A 17,286-nucleotide genomic window follows, 5' to 3' on the forward strand; every position below is an offset into this window, starting at 1 on the left:
TTGCCATTCCAATTTTGGATTTTTTGGAAAGATCGATCTTTCCAAGCTTTGGAAATGTTGGAATGAGCGATCTTTCCAAAGAAATCCAACGATCATTCCAAATTGGAATGGACGCTATTTGGTCTTGTGTAGAGCGTCCGCCCGGAGAGCGGAAGGTCCGGGGTTCGATCCCCGGCCGCGTCATACCAAAAGACGTTAAAAGATGGTACTTGTTGTTACCCTGTCTGGCGCTCGGCATTAAGGGGCTAAAACAAGGACTGGTCGGCTCGGAGTCAGTATACTGTGTCTGAGTGGGGTATTCATGTTAAACTGCGGCATGGTATCTCAGTGGGCTAGCACTATAAATCGGCATCAGTCCGGACTAGTACAAGCAGCCACATACACACACCTGCATGCACTACGCTCTACATTGAAAATACAGTATGTGTATCTCCTAATTAACATAATATAACCAGATCAAAGCTGTTTTACTCCTGTCTGCTCAACCCTAGATAACCTCGCTCGACTAGAGCAGGACATTAAAACAGGCCAACTTAAGAAACAATATACAACAGGCATCTTTCTAGACTTCTCCAAAGCATTCGACATGGTTTAGCACAACGGGCTAATACAAAAACAGTACAAAAAATAGGACTCAAAGGTCAAATTATCCATTACACCCTGGACTTCCCAACTAATCGTAAAATAACCGTGGGCATAGACCAGACCAATGTCCCCTAGAAAATGGTACTCCCCAGGGCAGCATCCTAAGCCCCACACTCTTCAATATTATGATTAACGACCTTTTCGAAGGACTATCCCCCAAAGTAAACACTTCAAAGTTCGCGGATGATGGAGCCCTCTGGATCCGCACTAAAAGCATTAAAATGGCCCCAAACTTACTTAAAAAATCTCTAAATAAAATACAGCCATGGGCTTCTCCCTTAACTCGATAAAAACAACAGGAATAGTTTTTAAGCACAAAAACATGAAACCCGGCTCCCCAAACCTCCAAGTAAACAACAAACCAATCAAATTTAAAAAATAAACCAAATTGTTAGGACTAATTTTCCACGAACATCTCACCTGGGATGCACACATTAAAAGCCTTATAACCAAATGCAGCAAAGATCTCAATACGCTTAGATGTCTAACTGGCTCAAACTGGGGAGCCTCCAAAGATACCCTCCTCAAACTCTATATATCACTAATTAGATCAAAACTAGACTACGGCTGTGCCATATACAATTCTCTAAATAAAAAAAACTAGACTCAATCCAATATCAGGCTCTAAAACTAATTACACGAACTCAACATGGCACCTCCAACACATCACTCCAGGCCTTAACAGGAGAAATGCCACTAAATCTACGTAGGGAACAACTTACTTACTCCAATATCCCAAAGAATAATCAAATACCTAAAAGAACACAAAATACATAATCTTAAACAAAACATTAAACAATCAAATATCTTCACCCCAAAACTTAGAATATCCAAGATAGACACAACACCAGCCAATGAAATAAATAAACAGACTGACCCAAAACATCGCTAAAACCACCACACTAGCATACATACACAAACATTGGCCAAATTGGTGTCACATATACACAGACGGATCTTCAGATCTGATCTCCAAACACACAGGTTTCGGAGTCCACATCACACAACCAACCAAAAGCACACAATCCTACCGACTCCCAAACAACCAATCAATATTCACGGCCGAACTAATGGGCATGGCCTCAGCCCTTCATCATCAGCATTCAGGAATCTAAAAAAAACCCAAAAATCCTTATCCTTACCAACTTCATCAGTGGACTGCACGCCCTCCAAAAAAACCCCACAAAAAAACGCCCTTAACTAATAAATCAAATACTTAAAAGCTCAAACGACTTATAATATAACTAAGGCAGGCAAACAAATAGAATTTATTTGGATCTCCGCCCACGTAGGAATCTACGGCAATGAAAACGCCGATAAAGCGGCAAAATCATCCCTTAAAATCCCAGTAATAAGCTTAAATTCAAAATCAGAAATAAAAATTGTCACGAAACAAAAAATCACCAAAAAATGGCAAAATATATACCTAAACTCAAATAGCCAAATCAGAAAAGTTCTTAAAAAAAACCTAACTAAACCAAAAATTCTACACCCATCCAAAAAAATCGACAGAATAATCACTAAACTACAGACAGGCCACACCAAACTAAATAACCACCTTAAAAAATTTAAAACACGCAACAGGAACCTGCTCACATTGCAACCAACAAGAAACCCAAGAACACATACTCATTCACTGCACCCACTACCAAACACACCGAACCACACTACAAACCACCCTAAATCTAAATTCGGCCCTACCCAAGAAGTACTCCTAAACCCAAAAAATAAAATAGATTTTTTTTTAAAAATCCTTAGGCATATACTTAATCAAAACAGGACTAATTAATCGCATTTAAACCCAAATAAACTTACAAATCCAAATCACGTAAACAAAACATCCTACCACACACAGCTCCCTTAGTTCGCCCCCAACCACTCTTGGCATTTATTCAAAATCTAAAAATCTAAAAATTACTGTATAAGCAGCCCTTAAATCCCCCTCCTGGGTTGCACCACCAATTCCTCTTTCCCTTTTCCCCAACCGGAAAGCGCACGTAAAATCTCAAATATAAGTAAGTAAGTATTATATAACATACTCGCTAATCCTACAGAATCATATGCAACCAACTAGTCGGATTAACGGGACTTGACTGTATATCCCCAGCAACCTATCCTGGTCGTGGATAGAAGAGAGAATGGGCCCACTGCCCAGGGCAGCAACTTGAGTAGTGATATTGCATGAGTTCACTGTACATCAGTAAATAATATGCACCCCTGAATAAAATGGACTTGTCCCACATTGCCGAAGTCGGACTCTATTCAGGGAGTCATCATTATTAAAACATGGGTACATATTGTTTAAGCCTGTACCTTTCATCATCATCATCATCATCATCATCATCATCATCATCATCATCCTAAAGAAGCTGTACATTATGTTGATATCTCATTTAAAGAGGTTATTATCCGTAAATTATTTTGTCTACTCTCCTTTATTAGGGTAACAACATTACTACGCATGCGCTAAAGTGTGGATGGCCTGTTACAAAAAGTGAATTTTAACAAACTTTACAGAAATGTAGAAAACCTCAAAACAAACATCGAGTTTGTAAGAAGATTTTCTATCATTATTTCAAGCCTTTTGTTGAAAACATGACATTACAAATTTTGTACTTAAAACCCAAACCCTTCACACAAACTGTATAATGTGTAAACTTGAAAAGACCTAGCCGGTGTACCTAGGCTTATATCTTGATTGAACAACAATGAGTGACAGGGGAGAGGAGGACTTGTTGTATAATACTCAACCCAGCGACAGCCAGGACAAAGCAATATATGAAGAACTCAAGCTCAAGCTTGGACACAAAGACAAGGACTCTTTTCAACAAGGCCGATTAGTATCTACAACAGTGACCCCAAGGAACCTAACCACATTCGTGTAAGTGTGTATGAGTATGCTAAGGCTTCTTGTGACGAATTTCCTGCTGGAAGACTTGTATCACGACGATATAAAAACAACAAGCAATCTATTCTCAACAAATACGCACAAGATGTGTGTTATATATTCCAATATGTGGAGGAAGGAATACAAGATCACGTTTTACAGACGAAAGTGCTCAGCCGGGAAAGTATCAAATCTGTTGGTAACCATTCGATTCTCGGTGACGAATACAGCCATGGAGGAGACGACGGAGACGGCAATGCAGTGGAGGAAAGCATCACACACAGTGAAAGTGACTGGTTGCCCTTGATTTTAAGTCATGTGATCTAACTTAAACAGTGGAAAACCAAGGGAATGATGCAATAGACAACAGGATTAAGAAACTGGAGCAGAAGTTTGAAGATGAAGTTTTGACATTGAAAAACACTATCTATGAGAAGGAAGTACAGGTGAATGAGTTAAAAGATAGACTAAATGAATCAGAAAATCGACCAGCAGAACTCAGAGCTGAACTTAAAATTAGTAGTCAGGAAAACAAATGCTTCCGGGACCATATCCATGAACTGAAAGCAAAGTATTACACATGAACTACTCAATTGATAGTAAACTTAAGTTCATAGAAACGAAGGTCAGCAATATGGCGTCTAAACTGAATACTTCAAATACCCCTAATAGACCGAAATCAAATGGAACCATTTCCACAATAAATGAAGTCCAACCGATTGAGATGCATGGGATGCAAGCTGAACCTGGACCAAGAACCAGAGAAACTTTACCGGACCCCAATGCAGGTGACAACTGCCTTGATCTCACCAATAAAAACTATCTGTACGACTTTACTTATACTGGTGAACACAGTGATAATGATTCCTGGAACTCTGTGAGACGAAGACAACGAAGCAAAGACAATGATGCACGTGAATCTGGAAGTAAACAAGCTGGATATGAATCCTATCCAACTAAATCATTAGCTAAAACCTATTGAACTCTTGAAGGTGTACCAAGAATGCGTACCAAACGGATTGTGCTATATAACATTAGAGCAGATGAACCTTTTGAGACTGTGAAAGATCTGATATACAACTATGCCAAGGACAAACATGTTCGCGTGACATTTGCGCGACTCATGAAGAAGAGAATGAACTATAACCATCAGGATACGTATACTGTGCAAGTTAACATGGTCTTTGATGACTATGATAATAACGTGGCTGGTAAGTCAGATTTTTGTCCCCCTGACATCAGAAGTAGAGACTATGTACCTAAACACAGAATGGGCTATGACCAGACTGACTCATACACATATTAGAAGTTGTGATATTATATTTAGACTGCTTAATCTCTTGTCTCTATTCACATTTGTTCAAATGACTCTGTCCTTATTAACATGGAATGTACGTGGGGTCCTCCATGGTACAGATTATATTTGTAACACCTTATCAAAGACAGTTGACCTAGTTGCCTTACAAGAGCACTGGCTATCGTCTGATAAAGTAGACTGTTTAAGATCATTTCAAAACCTAAATTTAATCACATACAGAGCTTTACCCCCAAATGCGAGTTATGCAAGAGGGTCAGATGGGTTAGCTAACTTATCTTATACCCACACTGGACATACGGATATTGTCATCACAGATTGTATTGCTGTGAGTATGTTGTGTTTCCGAACAGGTAGTTCTGTTTCGTTCCTGTGTGTGAAAACAGTTCGCGCACACACTGCTTTACTTCGTGGATTCATATCTAAAAGCAAAAAAAAAGCATGCATGTGCGCCAGGTGTCGACCACCATGTGTCGTTGTTATTCAGTTTGGCTTAAGAGTTAGGATAGGCAACATCGTTCGACACGCGAGTCATTTGGTAATCGTGGCCATAATAGAAATTTGGGAATTCAGAAACTTTGTAAATGTGAATTGAAGTACAATAGTAATTGTTGTCTGTAATTGTTACTGGAAACTAAAATAAAACTATCCTAAATGAATTAGTGTTCTTTGCCTGTCTATTGCACTTGTACTATTTCTGTTGACCACACACCAAGTGGAAAGCTATTCCAATAGCTATAAGCTCGGATTATGCAATAAGTGTTAAATTGTCACAAACAGGCTACTGTGATGTTGATGTAATAGCCAGTCGACTACCATCTACAAATGTGTTAAACTCTGTATACCGTAATACCCTTGATTAACTGATTGATATATATGATAATCTGTGTGAATTAGGAACAGTTTTTATCTTGGGTGATTTAAATGCTGATGTTTGTAAGGCCAATCTAACAGCACGGGATAAGCTGCTTAGAAATGTTGTAGCAAATAGACATCTATTACATGCAGAAATCAGGTAAAATTCGGAGGACCAGGATATATACTGAACCAAATTAAAAACTTCACAATCCTAAACTTTTAACATTTTGACCAGTTATCATTGTGGGGCCTTATTGTGTATTTAAACAGTAATGGCCACGTATTGTCTTCAGATAACACCCGTTTTTGTGCAGGTGAATCGATCAAAATCATGTGCACAGCATTATAGTGGCAAAAGTGGTTTGCAGCTATACTTGTTCGCAGTTATTAACAAAAAAAGAAACATACAAGAAAACAAAAGTCTTTATGGTCATTTGTCATGCCGCGCCTTTCAAATGTGCTACGTGAACGGCAATTTTGACAAGGAATTTCCTTCAGAATGCGGGGATCGCTATATAAGTGCAATGATCTTGGACGCGACGTTAAACCCCATTTCACCTCACCTCAGAATGCGGGAGTCAACGTCATGGACTGGCCGTCAAGGTCTCTCGACCTCAATCCCACCGAACACGTATGGGATGCTCTTGGCAGAAGTCTGCGCAGTCTCCAGAACCAACCACAGAATTTGCAAGATCGTGGCACCATTTTGCAGCAACAATGGCGTTGTCTTCCCAATCATGTGTTCACAAGCATCACAAGGTCCATGCGGAGGCGTTGTGTGGCAGTTGTCAACGCACATGGTGGCCATATACGCTACTGAACTTGTGTACCATCAGATTCTCGTGCTTGGGATTACTTTTAAAAATGTGAATATTTTAATTTGACTCAGTATATTTTAATTTGTGGGAAAGGTTTCAAGCCGCAGAGGTCTACAAGCACAGATATGGCTACTGGTCCCGCTTGGCTAGGCCTAGTGCCCTCGCAACATTGTTTCAAAATTTATATCTCCAAAGTTGCCCAAACTTATAAAATGCCTTAGCTACGTCACAGCTAGACACTGATTTTAAGTATATTAGACTGTTTTTTTGATAATGATAGCAATTATCTCTGTAGTTTATCCAGATTCCCGATGGTTAATTCTGACTCGATTGCCGAATGACAAGGGCGACGCCGTGTTTGTATATAAGCACTGAAAGTAGTCCCTACTTGATCTTTGATATTTGTATCTCTATCTGCATATGACCCCAACTGATATCGTTTTTATCCGTTGGCTTTATCTTGCCAATGAACCTTCCCATTATATGATAAAAATTTATATCACGCCAATTTCTAGATTGGATCTGCTCATAGGCGCTTTTGCATGAGTCAGGTGGTCAAAGAGAGAGTACAGAGAGAATGACTGACATAGTATTATCTAGTAGGGACAGTTTGATGATCTGATTACTCCACACAGACAGCAGATGTGCGTATTTTTCTTGTGACAAAGCATTCGACGAGTTTTCAACAGCCTGGGGCGACTGGGATAGTATCCCACGAGCTATACAAGGATGCTAAAGACTGCTAAATAAGGGTAACAGTCTCCCCCGCTCATCTTATCAGATGTAGTGTCTCGTTCGGGGGCCGGGTATCAGAGGTGTCAGGGCTGTCACATAAATTCGTGTTAGCGTAAATCGTACTAACTGTACTTTCTGTTTCTTTCTGATGTTCCTTTTAGTCATAATCCTGCATCACCTTCACACAACTGGGGCAGTATAGATGTGGTAACATTCCCTGGCAGTTGTTTACGAGTCAAAATTGAACAGCCCCTTCAAAAATCGACTGGCTCCCATCTTCTTCGCACGTCACTCAAATTCAAGCTAAACAAATGAGAAGTTTCGATTATATGCACATCTGTTGGCGAACCTACTTTTAACGTATATATAGCGCAGGATCTCATGAACAGGATAGACTGCTTAGCCGCCGTGACGAAGCCAGGTTGATGTTCCAAAACAAGGTAGGGTATATCATATGATGTATATTTGTCAATTCACTTTCCACTATGTATACTTTCAACTTCATATTGTAAGAAATCAGGTACTGCTGCAGTATGTAAAGAGCCGTACTCTATGTGTAACTGCTCTGTTAAAAGTCCAAAAGTTAACAGTAAACTAAAAAGCTAAAAGTAACTGGGAATACAAGGTCACTGTGTTTCTATGTTGGTTTGACGTCAAAAGTAAACTCTTTTCCCTGTTAAAGCGCCATGAAATCTCGCACAAACGTTAGACATTTCGCTGTAATAATGAGTGGAATCGTTTCGTAAGGAGACAGTGTTTATTAAAGTCTCACTTGCTGTACAATCGTGACTTCAAATGTTTTTATGTTTTTATTTTACATGAAAAGTGTCTAAAGTCTATTCATAAAATACACCAAGAATAGTGATTACGGCGCCTTGATTTACAACGTTTATAGCCTCATTTTCCATACATTGGGGACTTCAAACGGATATGTCAATAAAAAGATGACAAAGCCATTGTACATTAAAATACACTGAAGTGTACATAAAGGAGTTTGAGGTATTGAGAAGCCACTAAAACCGTAAAACTAGAATGTAAACCATAGAATACAAAAAAATATTTACCACACTATTTGACACATATTGTATCGCATACACACACCGCTCGTCACGGAAGCCCATTTCTTGTGTTCCCCATGGTGATATTGCTGGAATATTGCTAAAAGCGGCATAAAACCAAGCTCACTCACTCATACACACACACGCGCGCGAACACACGAATGCACGCATACACAGTGAATAATTATAATCCAGATTGAATTAGTGGAGTAAGATTAACACTGTTTTAATTTGCTAGCGCTTTCAACTCTTACCAGTTATGCCCAGTTACAATTTTCAAGTAATCAGTAATGCTTATTAAAACGTTTTATGGCAGACATGTGGAGGACATTTCCGATATTGACGCATCAGTGACAAAAATGATGTCCAATTCCCTATTTTGACTTGTACCATATGTTCCTATGTTTTTTCGGGTGAACAATAATTGACTTATATAATTATAACTATTTAGGAATTATTAATCCAAATTGATTGTGTTGGTCGAAAGATGGTCAGACATTGGTGTCCAAAGCTAGTGAAGCTAAGTTATAAACTGTGAACTATTTCTCCAAAGGCATTGCTTGGCCTTCAGATTAAGCCGAATATTTATGGATCAGAGATCTTGGATCCTAATTAACAGGTGTTTCTCAAATTTTCTAAATTTGTTTCGGAGTTGGTTGAAAGGCTGCAAACGTTGCAGTGTTAGGGGAATGTGGTCGTTATGGTATTGATATTTTCACGAGATGTGTGAAATACTGTTTTAAACTCCTCAGTATGTCTCGAGGCAGATATACCAGACGGTGTTACGATATGTTAGTTGAACTATATGCAGTCGGGAGAAAACATGGACTTCAAATATCAAGAATATAACTTTTTCGTAGTCTTCGTTCAAAATATTTCCCATTTTTCAATGTCCATACTTATGTTAACCCAAGGTATACTTTGATAACAATGCTGCAGTCCTCCGATGTATGCTTTCTTACACATTTAGCAGATTACATTTAAGATGCCATCAATCTCCTATCTTCACATTTGTACATAATTGCACTCGTGCTCGAGATACTATCATTGTATTAATTGTACGTTGGCCTGAGAATGATGATGATACATACTTCAAAATACCATTCCTTGTCGTCACTGTGATAGTGTTTAATTTTCTACATATTTTTTCCCGTCAAGATATAAGTAAGTATCATATTTCATTATAACATATTTTCTTCTTTTTTTTTTTTTTTGTGTGCAAAGCAACTGTGCAATATGAATTTCCGTTAGGATAATATAGTATTATCTTATCTGATGTCTCTTTGTCTTTATGTGAAACGGGGCGGTCGGGTAGCCTAGTGGTTAAAGCGTTCGCTCGTCACGCCGAAGACCCGGGTTCGAATCCCGACATGGGTACAATGTGTGAAGCCCATTTGTGGTGTCCCCCGCCGTGATATTGCTGGAATATTGCTAAAAGGAGCGTAAAACCATACTCACTCACTCACTTTATTTGAAACCATAGGAAAATACACCATGGCCAGTGTCAGGCAATGACCATGTTCCCAGGCATGGGCGTTAACTGACTATGAAAGTCCAGTTTCCATCGTTGTCGAATTAGGGGATAATGTTACATCTAGAGCTTGATCAAAATCCGTAAGGTAAGACTCGTCAATGGTTTTGATCCTTCTTACATGTAGGCAACTTCGACGTGACTCTTATGTTCACGACGTGACTCTTATGTTCATATTATTCTTATCACAAATGTCAACTTGTGTTAACTGACTGTCACCCGCCATTACCCGTCTCACGTCTCACGTATGAAGTCGCATCGTCATGTACGAGTTCAAGATTGTTCATCAACCAGGTCTGTGCATTATCGGGAAAAAACGAGTTTAGGATAATTACTGAAGTTAATAAGTATCCCTTTCTATGTAGTTATATGTTTGTAATCAGGTAATAATTCACCTTTTCGTTGACAACGTCATCATGCTGCTTTCAAATAGACCGCTTCTTCCTCTTTATGAATCTGAACATTGTTTATTATCGTATCCTTCACTTGACTCAACGAAGACAGCATTGCCTAAAAGTCGGCATTGCCTAAAAGTCAGGTCGGGCCGGGCCAAGACGGGCCAAAGTGTTAGTAATTACATCATTGTCGGCGATCATACCTACATATTATTGATGCAACATACACACATGACATTACTGAACAACCACCAACAAAAACGGGCCCCATAATTAAGTATTTTGGAGTAAATCACTTGAAAACCAGTGCTGTGTGTAAGCGTAGCTGGTCTAGGTAATCGTTAAACGAAATAAGATTTGAAACGTACCAAATACTTCTAGCTATCGTGATACAAATTTTCATCTGTCGGCGTAGCGTTTATATTTATAGGAACGTACTATATCTAAATAAATACCACTTTATAATGTCACTGTTCATCGTATTTAAAGCAGACACGTTGGTTGAAGTAGACCTCTGCTCCTCATACTCTCAACAGTCTCACAAGTGTTCGGTCTGACTCGGACCAGGCTGTCAAAATCAACTTAAACCTCACAGATGTAACATGAAATGGATTCACACCTATGGATTAGTATTATATCTAAACAAATAAATACCACTTTATAGCGTCTTAGATCGCGGTATTTAAAGAAAACAAGGTGCTCAAAGTCACAGTCCATAACTTGAATCAATTTAAAATTTCAAATGCCAAGCCTTGTCGCACCTTTAAGCAAAATAAATGACAGTCATGGCAAACATATGTTTCTAAAATTAATTCACGAACGCCTATTTCAAAGGTTTGGAATATGGTTCAGAAAATTAAAGGAAAAGGGTTCAAATCCAGTGTTCGCCATCTCAAGGAGGGTGATACTCTTCTAACAGATAAATTTGATATTGCTAATAAATTAGGTAAAACATTAGCTCAACATGCCTTATCATCCAATTATGTATCTAACTTTCAGAAATATAAGGAACAACAAGAAAAAAAGAAACTTAATTTTCACTCAGATAACGGTGAGGATTATAATGAAGTATTTTCCATTCATGAGCTCCATACTGCCCTTGGGCAAGCTCATGATACTGCTTCGGAGCCTGATAATATTCATTATCAGCTCCTTAAACATTTACCTGAATCGTGATTAGAAACAATGCTAAATATCTTTGACAATATTTGGACTTCTGGTAATTTTCCATCATCATGGCGAAAAGCTACTGTCATTCCTATACCTAAGCCTGGTCGAGATCATAGTGATCCCTATCGACCATTATCCCTTATTAGCTGTGTTTGTAAGACTATGGAACGTATGATAAATAATCGTTTAGTTTGGTAACTGGAAACCAACAATCTCATTACTAACATTCAATGTGGCTTCCGCAAAAATCGTAGTACCATCGATCATTTAGTACGTTTAGAATCTTTTATTAAGAATTCCATTATAAATAAATAATAATTAACAACATGCTGTATCAATATTTTTCGATCACGAAAAAGCATATGATACCACATGGAAGAATGGTATTTTAAAAGATCTACATGATTATGGTTTAAGGGGCCGTTTGCCTCTATTTATATCTCAGTTTTTAAAAATAGACAATTTCAAGATCGTGTGGGTTCAACCCTGTCTGACCATTACAATCAGGATCAGGGTGTCCCTCAAGGTAGTATCTTGTTTGTAACATTGTTTAACATAAAGATAAACAGTTTGTCAAAGGTTTTAAACGATTCACTTGATAGATCATTATTTGTGGATGATTTTAATGTTTCTTGTCGTGGTAAAAACATGCATACCATTGAAAGGGAACTGCAATTGTGTTTAAATAAAATCCATAAATGGTGTATTGAAAATGGCTTTAAATTTTCAAAAGCCAAGACCAACTGCATTCATTTTTGTAGAAAGTATATACCGCATAAGGACCCTGATTTAGTTTTGAATGGTGCTCCTAAGTTGTCAAAGAGGCCAAGTTTCTTGGTATTATTTTTGACCATCACTTGACCTTTGTGCCACACATAAATTATTTAAAAACTAAATGCCTGACGGCTCTTGATATCATAAAAGTAATTTCAAACGCAAAATGGGGAGGAGAGCAGAAAACCCTCCTCCAACTGTACAGAGCCCTCATCCGCTCTAAACTTGATTCCGGGTCCATCGTCTATGGTGGAACATGAAACAGCAATTTGAAAAAACTGGATTCTGTTCATCATCAGGGTCTGAGGCTTGCCTTGGAGCCTTTAGAACTTCACCAATTCATAATTTGTACGTGGAGTTTGTAAGTGGAGTTAAACAACGTCGCATTAAATTATCTTTACAATATGTTTCTAAATTACGTTCTTTGAAATCCAACCCAGCCTTTGACTGTGTTTTTAACCCACTTTACGAAGACCTCTATACTAAAAAATCATCACTCACTCCACCCCTCGGCCTACGAATACAATCGTCCATTTCGGCTGCTAAAATAAATCTCGAAAATATAGCCCAACCCAACTTTTGACATCCCCTCCATGGCAGTTAGTGAAAACAGAGGTGGATCTAACCTTAATTAAATTTAAAAAATCTGAAACAAATCAACTAATTTTTCAACAAGAGTATAATCAATTAAGAAACAAAAATGATACTTTTAAATCTATATTTACCGCAGTTTCCAGCGCCACCATCACTGGATCCAGGACAATATCATCTAGAATACCAGATAACTGTTCCATGTTTACAGCCGAATCAAAGGCCATATTAACAGCTGAAGAATACATTCGTAAACAATCAAAGCATAAACAATTCCTTATATTTTCCGACTCCCTTTCCTGTCTTCAGGCAATTACAAATCAATCTACCAAACATCCACTTTTAATCGAAATACTTGAATTATATACTGAACTTGCTACTGGCCAATACGACATCGGTTTTTTCATGGTTACCAAACCATGTTGCCTTGAAAGGTAACACAGTAGCCGGTGCTGCTGCTAAAGCAGCACTCAACAAATCTGTGACACCACTCCTTGTTCCATACACTGATTAGAGACCTGTGATTGGATCATATATACGAGATCTGATGCAAAAGAAGTGGGACACCCAAGAAGGTATCAATAAATTACATGACATTAAACCAAATATCGGTTACACCTTCTTGGGTTGTCAGTCCAGATTTGAAGAGGTTATTTTAAGACGATGTCGTATTGGACATTTGCGTTACACCAATGAATATTTATTGAAATCTATGAATGTGTCTTTTTAACACTATTAGTTGTTTTTTTAAAGGAAATTGACTTGATTCATAAATTTTGATTGTTATGTTTCGTAAATAAATAAATACATTTTATAATTGGTTGAATAAATCAATAACTGAGATTGTTAGTGGCTATATCCTCGAAGGGGGTTAAAGTAGTGTAGAATTATTGTCCCCCTTAGAGGGTATGTAAGACCACGTCCTTCAAAGTATATTTATTTCTTCCACGTTTTTAATAGTAGTATATATGTTATTTTAATGTTTGGCTAAATTAGTCAGCCATCGCCAACAACTGAAGGGATGATGTAAATCCGACTGGGGTCCATGCAGGTAGCAAAAGTACTGTAAGTTCCCATGGTTCCCAGCGCGGTGATCAACCTTCAGTTGGTGGTGATCTATAGCCTGTTTTTATAATGTGTTGTTAAATGATAAGTTAGTTATCTATTTTTACTTGTTCTCAAACTAGTTTTACGAAAGTCTGTGATGTTCTAGTTAGTATACTGCTCTTTGTCTTTGCAGAATTTTATACAGTTGAATATATATTGTTCATATCAAATTTTGTTTCGTCACAATATGGCTGAAATATTGCCGATGTGACGTTAAATTTTAACTCACTCACTCACTCAGATCTCGGTATTTAAAGAAAACAAGGTGTTCAAAGTGAATGCCTTCTCCCTCTACATTCTCAACATATATAGTCTCTATCAGAAGTGTTTGGCTTGTGTTGGTCCGACATTCACTTAACCCCCTCAAGGGTTGCAAAGGTTGATACTCCCATATAAATAATACTGCAACGTTGACGCTCTTGTTTCTTAAGCCATTTAATTGATAGACCTGGTATCTCCAAACAAGACTTCAATAATAATTGTAGAAAGAGCAGGTATAGCATTCAAGTTCTGCTTTATATCATTGAATTCAGTAACCAAGTTTAAACTAACATTTTTTTATCCTGGACGACCCAATGACATATGACCGGGGTTTTCTGGCAGGGAGCAACTAGCACACTTTTTCGTTTTGATGGGATATAAGCTCCAAATACGATCCCACTATTTATTATCTAAGTTAAATTATGTGCCTTACCCATCATCACATACGGTTGGATAATGACGATATTCAGTAGCCGCTCGATTTTTGCTTCGACCATAGTCCATTTATTATCATTGTTGCGAGTAAGATTGTACGAAGTGTTTTTATTGAGTCTCAACGTCGACATCACTTAAATCTCCTAGATTACCTGTGAATGTGACTTCTTTCCACTTGTATACATTATCTTGTAAGTGTAAAGCGTATAACTTGCCATCGATACCGGGTTTACCGAATCCTTCTGTGTCTCCAAGATCGGAAAGTGCAATTGTATCAGAGTGTCTAAGGATATGTTCCAGGGCCTGATGAATCAACCATTGATTATAATATGGAGTGTTACACTCAAGTATCCTATATCTACAGGTGGATGTTTTATTTCTAATATAGAAATTTTGAGGTCTGAAATAATACCCTGCTTTATTTTTTTATATTCTAATGATGAGAATTATTCCATTCTACCGCTATTGTATTTTTCATCTTTGACTGGAATAGCCCTCAGCAGATTTGGAGGACTTTCTAATTGAATATTATCTGTTGAACTGATCTGCACAACTCTTTATAGGGAACTAAATCGGGTAATTTAGTTCCATGCCGTGTTTAGATGGGATTTATTATTGTTATTACTCCTCCATAGTTTACAAGTCCAAGTGTATCTGCTACGTTCGGGGCAAGCATTAAACTCTTTTCTCCAGAGTTTAAAATCAGCATCCCATTCCACTCATTTTGTGTGAGACTTACTCCCAAAGGCTTAAAAAATTCATCATTTAGTGAGCATACGCTGTAATACCCATCAGGTATAATGTAATTACCATCATCTAATCCACCTAGTACCCGAGTATCATGTCTTACAGCACTTATATTGGTCCACCGCGGGTAATACGTTACATCGCATAGAGAGACTTCAACTTGCCCAGCCGAGTTATCAATAGTATGAAGCAGTTGAATAGACTGACCATTTGTTATTCCTGGGAGTGTAACATACATATTAAATATATAAGATACTATATCATAACTTAATTATGAAATCAACCATTATTTATAAGATGGAGTGTTACACTAAAGTATCCTATATGTACAGGTTGATGTTTTACATCTAATACAGAAATTTTGAGGTCTGAAATAATACCCTGCTTAATTTTTTTATATTGTATTGTTGAGAAAGATTCTGTTCTACCACTATTATATTTTTCTCCTTTGACTGGAATAGCTCTTAGCAGAGATGAAGGACTTTCGAGTTGAATATTATCCGTAATACTTATCTGATCAAGATTGATGCACAACTCTTTATAGAGAACTAAATCGGGTAATTTAACTCCATGCCTTGTTTCGTTGGGTTGAAATAAAAATGATCCTACTCCTGCTTCGTTTAAAAATCCAAGCGTATATGCTAAGCTCCTTTCAAGAAGTTATTCCTCTTCTCCAATGCTTAATTTCAGCATCCCATTCGACACATTTTGTGTGAGACTATGTCCAAAAGCCTTAAAAATTTCATCATTGAGTGAGCATACGCTGTAATACCCATCAGGAATACCAATGTGATTGTTTTTATCCTCGATATCTTGAATTCTTAACCAATTATTATTTCTCGCAGCATGTATATTGGTCCACCGCGGGTAATATGCTACATCACATATAGCGACGTAAAGTTATCGATAGTATGAAGCAGTTGAGTAGAATCCTTGGAGTGTAACATACATATTAAATATGCAAAGATAGTATTTCATAACTTAAATATGAAATCAACTTACATTACTAATCAGTCGATTTTAGTAAGTGCCTCTAGTGCTAATTTCTTTGTTAAATTCCCTGATATCTTTGAAAAATTCAGGATCACGGCAACTAGTGATAAAAATGGTGCATGATAGGTTCCACAGTCCAATGCAATTTTGGCAGAACCAGTTAAACTTTGCCATATGGTGTGCCACAACAGGGTGTGGTGTATCTCTTTATGGCCCAGGATTTGAGTGAGTGAGTATGGTTTTACGCTCCTTTTAGCAATATTCCAGCAATATCACGGCGGGTGACACCAGAAATGGGCTTCACACATTGTACCCATGTCGGGTATCGAACCCGGGTTTTTCGGCGTGACGAGCGAACGCTTTAACCATTAGGCTACCCGACCGCCCCTCCCAGGATTTGAACTTAATAAGTATGTTTTATCATTTCACGTGTACTCTCAGATTAGACGTATACTTAAAGAAATTAATGCCCCATTACCGCAGGATCGAGCATGGAATTCATCGAATAATCCATAGGTTCGCGTATGAGCGTATTTGACAGGAAATTAATGTTTCTACGAGTAAAGATTGGCGTATTAAAGGACTTAACTATGGTCTAGGTGTTCCTTACAGCTGACAAAGAACTGTTAAAGAAGAAAGTGATGATTAAGTAAAAAATACTCATCAACCATTCAATCCATTTAAATTGTTACAGAAAACAATCTTTTTGCAAGAATGCATGATCTTTATCATGGCTGGGAACTTTCGAGTAACGACTGGAGAGGAGATCTTATGAGTTTTAAAGGTGGTTTAGCTTATATTGTTACAAAATTTGTGCAACTAAACGATACTGCAAACGCTTTGAATGAATGAGAAAACAGAAAATAAGTTTACTAGCCCATGAGTTGTAAGAGTTAATGAATCAATAAGAACTTATGTATGGGCAATTCTTGGTGCACAATCGCAATCACGAACGGGAATAATTGG

The 17,286-nt window shown here is 37.8% G+C and overlaps 1 protein-coding gene across 1 annotated transcript in view; it reads left to right on the forward strand.

Moving 5' to 3' along the window:
* Window positions 1-3,353: 3,353 nt before the first annotated feature.
* The window catches only part of LOC124145157, a 45,314-nt gene continuing 31,381 nt past the window's right edge, over window positions 3,354-17,286 (forward strand). Inside the window, exons 1-3 of the mRNA XM_048390427.1 lie at window positions 3,354-3,526; window positions 4,571-4,743; window positions 7,634-7,698. Coding sequence (XP_048246384.1) covers window positions 3,354-3,526; window positions 4,571-4,743; window positions 7,634-7,698 — 411 coding nt within the window. The remainder of the gene's footprint in view (window positions 3,527-4,570; window positions 4,744-7,633; window positions 7,699-17,286) is intronic.

This window comes from Haliotis rufescens, unplaced genomic scaffold, assembly GCF_023055435.1.
Source record: "Haliotis rufescens isolate VD_foot unplaced genomic scaffold, xgHalRufe1.0.p SCAF_9, whole genome shotgun sequence".
Lineage (NCBI taxonomy): Eukaryota > Metazoa > Mollusca > Gastropoda > Lepetellida > Haliotidae > Haliotis > Haliotis rufescens.